This window comes from Prionailurus viverrinus, chromosome B3 (assembly GCF_022837055.1).
Source record: "Prionailurus viverrinus isolate Anna chromosome B3, UM_Priviv_1.0, whole genome shotgun sequence".
Lineage (NCBI taxonomy): Eukaryota > Metazoa > Chordata > Mammalia > Carnivora > Felidae > Prionailurus > Prionailurus viverrinus.
In genome coordinates this window covers 105,645,504-105,652,064 of record NC_062566.1, presented here as the reverse complement: position 1 = coordinate 105,652,064, position 6,561 = coordinate 105,645,504, and the positions used below count along the sequence as shown (strand labels likewise).

Below are 6,561 nucleotides of genomic sequence, written 5' to 3'. Positions count from 1 at the left end.
TCAGTAGGGGGAACCGCTTCTACCAAGACAGCCATCTTTTCCTGTTTCCCATTTCAGTTCAAAACCACATTTTTTTTTTTTTTAAATCGTTCATGGCACAAAATTTTTTTTCCACTCAAGATCCGTTCCTGAGGGGCGCCTGGGTGGCGCAGTTGGTTAAGCGTCCGACTTCAGCCAGGTCACGATCTCGCGGTCAGTGAGTTCGAGCCCCACGTCGGGCTCTGGGCTGATGGCTCAGAGCCTGGAGCCTGTTTCCGATTCTGTGTCTCCCTCTCTCTCTGCCCCTCCCCCGTTCATGCTCTGTCTCTCTCTGTCCCAAAAATAAATAAACGTTGAAAAAAAAATTAAAAAAAAAAAAAAAGATCCGTTCCTGAGAGTGTGAATAAAAATTTGCAACACCTGAGTGTTAACACAAACAAGAAATGCAATGCATTTTGTTTGTGTTACTTGTACATATGGTACCTAGTTTTATTTCTTAACTGTATAGAAAACATGATAAAATGCCGACGGGGAAAAACTAGGCTCCAAAACAACACACACAAAATTAAAAGAAAAAAATACCGGAGGGAAGTACATCAAAATGCTAACAGTGTCTAAGTTAAATTTTTTCCCACAAGTTTTTAATAATTGATCTGATATTTGTAGTTAAGCATTAAGAATTTTCTTCCCTCTCAACCGTCCCCCACCCCCCCACCCCCAATAAAGGTGTACGTAGCGTGCATTCAGATAGAGTGACAGTCCCCATAATTCTCTGGAATTGCATCACTTGGGTTTGAGCTCACCAAAGATGCAAACACTTCCCTAAATATTTTATTACTTCATCTAGCTAGAGTTGAGTGAAGTCTTCTCCATAAACTCTTCTGGATCCAACTTGCCAATTAAAATCTCGCAAGCTCCTAGAGTCTGGAGCTGGGATGCCCCGAGCTCTGTGCAGCGGGAGGGCCCAGGTAGTTGATCGGGATAAATGATTGCAGAGCACAGAGACAGCATTCCCACCTGCATGAGCTACACTGAACTGGCCTCTATCAAGGCTTGCAGGAGTTTCAGGGAGCTGACACTCAAAACAGAGGTTTAGGGAAAAGAAGACGAGGTGAGACAGAATTCGAAGCAATACCCAACCCTTGGCCCAGGCCCAGAGGTTCAGATTTCGGTGCCAGGTCCCACAAGGTTCAGCCGAGAGCGACGGCTGGGGGTTTCACAGAGGGCTGCAAGGGGCCCACACCAACAGTGGCGCACAGGAGCGGGCAGGAGATCTTATTTTCTTCTCCGCTTATGTCAGCGCTGGTTCCCGTCCTAAGTGGGGGTCCTCCACCCCAGCCCAGAAGGACCACCCTAGGCGCTGAAGGGCGCGGATTCCAGGCCCGGGGTTCCCCCACCCTTAGCCGACCCTTGCCCTTGGAACCCTCTGCTTGAAGTCGACCGCCGCCCAGAGAAGCCGCATTGCGTGGAACCCCCCCACCCCACCCCCAACCCATTGATCTATCAGTCGCACACCTCCCGGCTTTCAGGAGCTCCGCACAGGCCTAGCGGCTGTCGTACCCCACTACCTCACCCTACTCAACAGCCTAGCGGAAGCCGCAGCGGCGCGGCCGGAGCTCGCGGCTGCATCCGGGTCCTTCTCGCCTCAGCCCAATCCTCGGCCTTGTCTCTTCCCACCCTCCTGATTCTCCGCCCCCCCCGCCGCCAATCCCAGATCTGCTCTCAGTCGAACCTGCTGGCCTGGGAGTGAAGGCGGAGGCAGGCCAATGAGGACTCGCTTCCCGTTTGAAGCCTCCAGTGAGTGGGCGCCGGAGGCGGGCGCTGTTGGCCAGAAGGTTCGGTTGCGCGTGTGCCATGGACTCAGCCGCCCGGTGATATTGACAATAGGAGAGAGAAAGGGGCATTGACGGGGACCCACCGCGGGTACCAAAGGGCGGCTCTGGCAGCGGCGGCTCCAGCTCCAGCGGCTCCTCCTCCTTCTCCTTCCTTCTCCTGCTGCCGCTGCGGATCCAGTCTTCCTCCCTCCCTTCCCCCCCTCCCCACGTCGTCGCCGTCGCCGCCGGGTCCGGGGCAACGAGCAGAGGCGCCGCCCGCCGGGAATGTGAGCGAGGAGCCACCGGCTGAGCCGCTACGGGGTCGGTGCCGATTTGATGGGACGGGCCCGCGGGGGAGGATCTTGAGGCCGCCGCCGCCGCCGCCGCCGGAGCGCTGAGGTTCAGGTCCGGCCGTGAGGCCTAGAGGCGCCGCCGCCGCGGAACCGGAGGGACGCCGCGCCGGACAGCCGTCGCCCCGGGCTCCCTGCCGCTGTCCGGACCTCCCCCCGCACGTCCCGGTCCCGCCACCCGCCCCCGCTGCGGCCCTCTCGCAGGTCTCCCGCCCCTCGAAACCACAGATCATCTTCGGATTCTTCCCCAGAAGCTTCAAGGTAACTTCGTCCCTCCAGCACCTCGGCTCGCCGCTTCCTTTCCTCTTCCCTGTCCTGAGGAACCTGCAGGACACCGGTCTCTGGAAGGCCTGGCCGGGGCAGGCGAGGGGTGCGGTGGGGTGGGGTGCGGGAGAGGAAGCGCCCGTCCCACTTGTCCGATTTACCTGCAAATGCTTGTGATGATGCTTCCCATTCACTCTACCCTCCTCCCTCCTTTTCCCCTCACCTTCCGGCATTGGAGGCATATTCTTGTCCCCCTTTATCCACTGACGGGGGGCGGGGAAACACGGGGGGGGGGGGTTGATGTAGTGTGGAGGATTCAGTAACAGCTTATCTTCTCCAGGGTTTGGGCGGGTGGGGTGGGGTGGGGTGGGATGGGAGCAAAGAGTAATTTAGTATCCCCACAAGGAAACCCATTCCCTGTCTTTCTCCTCCACCCTGGTACCCCCTTCCACACCGCCCCCCCCCCCCCCCAACGGCTTGGATTATCCTGAACCCTGGAAATGCCCCGTGCCCGCTGCTTAGATGACGATAAAGCTTCAGACGTCCTGGTCCAGGGCAAAACCTGTTTCCCCGGGCTTTGCACGGACCCACCGCTACTGCAAGTTCAGTTCTGCAGAGCTTTAGGGTTGAGATCCTTGACGTTTATTCTGGGCCGCGGGCAGAAGGGGCAGATGATAAAAAAAAAAAAAAAAAAAAAAAAAATACTAGCAATAAATCATCTTTAGAGATGGGAGGTGAGGAATAAAAACGAGACAAAAAGAGTGATGGAGGAACAGGATTTACTGAAATCTTGCATTGTTAGGGTTAAGTGAAATTTAAATAATTCACGTACCAGATTGGAAAAGCTGCCCCTAAATTTACAACATACAAATGTGATGTGGAGCTTCTTGCTGATGCAGTCATTGTGAGAAATTTTAAGTAATCTTACTTCTATAGTCATTCATAGCTTGCAATTCCATTTCGAATCTGTCACATGTTTTTTACGGTTAAATTAGATAGATTTCTAAAAACTTTTTTAAGAAAGACAACCTAACGACTTCAAAAATTCCAAACCTCAAGATCCTGTGGTTTTATTTGTTTTCTGTTTATGTTTTTGTTATTTTTACCTTGTCGGAATCCATATAATCCAGATAACTTTTTATTCTTACATGTTCAGGAAGAAACTCCCTTACTCTTTTATTTAGAGGTTAAAAAACACTTGTCTTATGTATTGGAATGACAGGTGAGTAATTACATTTCAGTATTTCCCCCATATGCATTACTTTTATTCAAGTCTGCCATTAATCTTGAATGGAGCCTCAGTGCCACGGAAATGATGGCATCTGTTTAAATTGGAATATGAAATTGAGCTTACGGCTTGTGACTTTTAGGAAATAGCCTTCATTTTAATAATTTGAGAGGTTTAAACTCTCAAAGAACTGTTCAGTTCTCTCAGTTTGATGGAACGAAAACCAGTATTTGATGATGAACTTAAAGGGAACTCAACTTGGTTGTGTAAGTAGGGTGTGAATTTATGTTTTCATTTCAACTTTGATGCACGACTTCATCGTAATTTTGTGTATTAAGCTTTATTAACTTAAGATGGCTTCATTCAAAAAGAAGACTTCTTTGAAATGCTTTTAATTATGCCCTTTATGTGTTCTGTTTACAGTAATCTAACCTGTCCTCATTTGTGGTGTGGTTTAGTTTATCATAGCTAACACAGCACATTGCATTAAAAGTCATGCCTAGATAGTTTCAGTAGTTGTAAATTTCACTTTGCTGTGATACATTGGTGTAGACTCTTGAAGTACATTAAGGGTTTTAACTCCAGAACCCATTCATAATATTAAATATCTTGTGAAAATGTATCGATGGAAGTTTTCCAGTGGCAGAGTAGCTCTAAAATTACTTCAGGAATCTCAAGATGAGAAGAGCTTTGCAGTCAGAAGATGAATAGATGGCTGAGAAGAGTTCTTCAGGTATAAATGAGCATCTTTAATGCTCATTATCAGAGTGGCAGCAGCACAGCGCATTAGAACTATAATATTGCTTATGTGGTACTTCTGTTACTTCTGTTTTTTCCAAAATTTCATGTCCCCCGTTGAACGTACGACTTTTCTTGATTGATTTTATTTGCTTTCTTCATCACATAATCCCGTTTTCATGAATATTGTATATGGGGGTTTTAGAATTTGTATAATTCACATGTATGCTTCCACCCTGGGGATATGTTTATGATGCCTCTTTCTCTTCAGTAGGGATATGTCCTCAGCACCAACTACTCCTCCATCAGTGGATAAAGTAGACGGATTTTCTCGGAAGTCCGTCAGAAAAGCCAGACAGAAGAGGTCGCAAAGTTCCTCACAGTTTAGGTCTCAAGGCAAGCCTATTGAGTTAACACCTCTGCCGCTGCTAAAAGGTAAGGCTCGTGACCAGGTGATGGATTCCTTTCCAGTTGATCTTTTTGTATCCATATATATAATTTTCTTTTCGTGGTATTTCATATTTGTTAAAGTTATGTGTTGCACATTGAAGGGATGGGAGATTTCAGACATGTTGAAGTTACAGGCTTTTTAAAGGGCTCAACCTAATATAAATAGCTGTGGACACATGAAAAGAAACATTATCAGGAGGATCTTTTACACTGATAAATAGAAAAACTGAATGCCAGAGAAACCCGAAGAGGCCTAGGTCTGTGTTTTTCATTTTTTCTTCTGTTGACATTTAGATATATACATCATATGTGATAACAGCTACATATTGTACAGTTTTAGTCACAACAAGTAGACCTAGTAGAGGAGATGGTACCATTAACTTATGTATAGAAAATGGTGTTTGAAAGAATTCGGTTTTAAAAATCAAGAAAAAAATGGTCAGTTAGTAATTGCTTACATGCATTCTTGTTTTCAGATAGTACAAATAGGAAACATGATGATCATACTTGTTCAATACTACTTTTCTCTTTCCTTTGGAATGAATTCATATTTTAATATGAAACTGCTTTTCCTGAATAGACTTCTCAATTTTTGTTTGGGTATGTGGATACTTTTTTTTTTTTTGGTTCCTTTTAATTTCCGTCTGTTTGCTTGATGTTTATGAACAGGCGTGTTTGAAGTGCATCAGAACACAGCATTTATAGCATGGAAACTATCAGAATCTACCTCTGAAGGTTGATTTCGGTTTGCTGAACACTTGAGAGTGAGGAGAGAGGGAGCACGAACAACAGAGTGTACTTTCGTGGCTCAGAGGAAGTCAGAAAACCTGGTGTGCTAGTTCATTAATGAACATTTACTTCTGTAACAAGTTTGTGAAATTAGAAGGTATTATAAGAAAAACTGGAGATCGATTAGAAAAGGTCCTCAAAATGTAGCCTAGGATAGTTCAGGCTTCTGTTTTTCCCCATGTGAACTTTTTTTTTTTTTTAAAGTTTATTTATTTATTTTGAGAGAGACAAGAGAGAGTGAGTGGGGGAGGGGTAGAGAGAGAGGGAGAATCTCAAGCAGGCGCTGTGCTGTCAGCACAGACTCCTATGTGGAACTCTAACTTACGAAACTGTGAGAACATGACCTGAGCAGAGAAATCAAGAGTTCAACGCTCAACTGGCTAAGCCACCCAGGTGTCCCCTCCCCCCCCCCCTTCTTTTTTCTTAAGGAGGGGAGAGTTGTAACTCAGATTCTCATGTTTGTACTTGAAACTGGTGGAGACTAAATGAATTCTGACGACTATAAAGATGATATATCTACTAGTTCCTAAAGATGAGCTCTTATGAGTCTGATGGGGGAGAAAATTTTAGCTAAAGGTTTTGCTAAAATGGAGAAGTCTTTCCAAGATTTTAGAAGAACAAGGAAAAATTGTAGAAATGAAACTAATCATGCTTGAAATACAAAGTTGAGAGGTGCATGGATTCCTTAGTAATTTATTTAATCTGAACTAGACATATAATAGCAATTAGCATCTTTATCTGGCAATGGACTTTTTTCTGAGGAAGTAGATGAAACTTTTTTAGGTTTAGAAAGAATTTTAAACTTTATTGTTATACTCATTTCTTGGGGCTTATGGTAAATATTTAAATTAGAACTGAATTGACCACTCGTTGGTTTTGTGGGTAGTGAAGAGGCATGCGTGAGAAGAATTTGACACATTTTAATATTTTGTTATTCCTTTTATTGTGG

The 6,561-nt window shown here is 45.6% G+C and overlaps 1 protein-coding gene across 3 annotated transcripts in view; it reads left to right on the top strand.

The window, feature by feature from the left end:
* Nucleotides 1-2,271: 2,271 nt before the first annotated feature.
* Nucleotides 2,272-6,561, top strand: part of PPP2R5E (protein phosphatase 2 regulatory subunit B'epsilon) — a 147,711-nt gene continuing 143,421 nt past the window's right edge. For 2 of the 3 annotated variants that reach the window (XM_047861356.1, XM_047861353.1), the window contains exons 1-2: nt 2,273-2,404; nt 4,645-4,808. In XM_047861356.1, coding sequence (XP_047717312.1) covers nt 4,652-4,808 — 157 coding nt within the window. In that variant the 5' untranslated portion in view covers nt 2,273-2,404; nt 4,645-4,651. Of the gene's footprint in view, nt 2,405-4,644; nt 4,809-6,561 lie in introns of all 3 variants that reach the window. The other variant, XM_047861354.1, reaches the window with a different exon arrangement.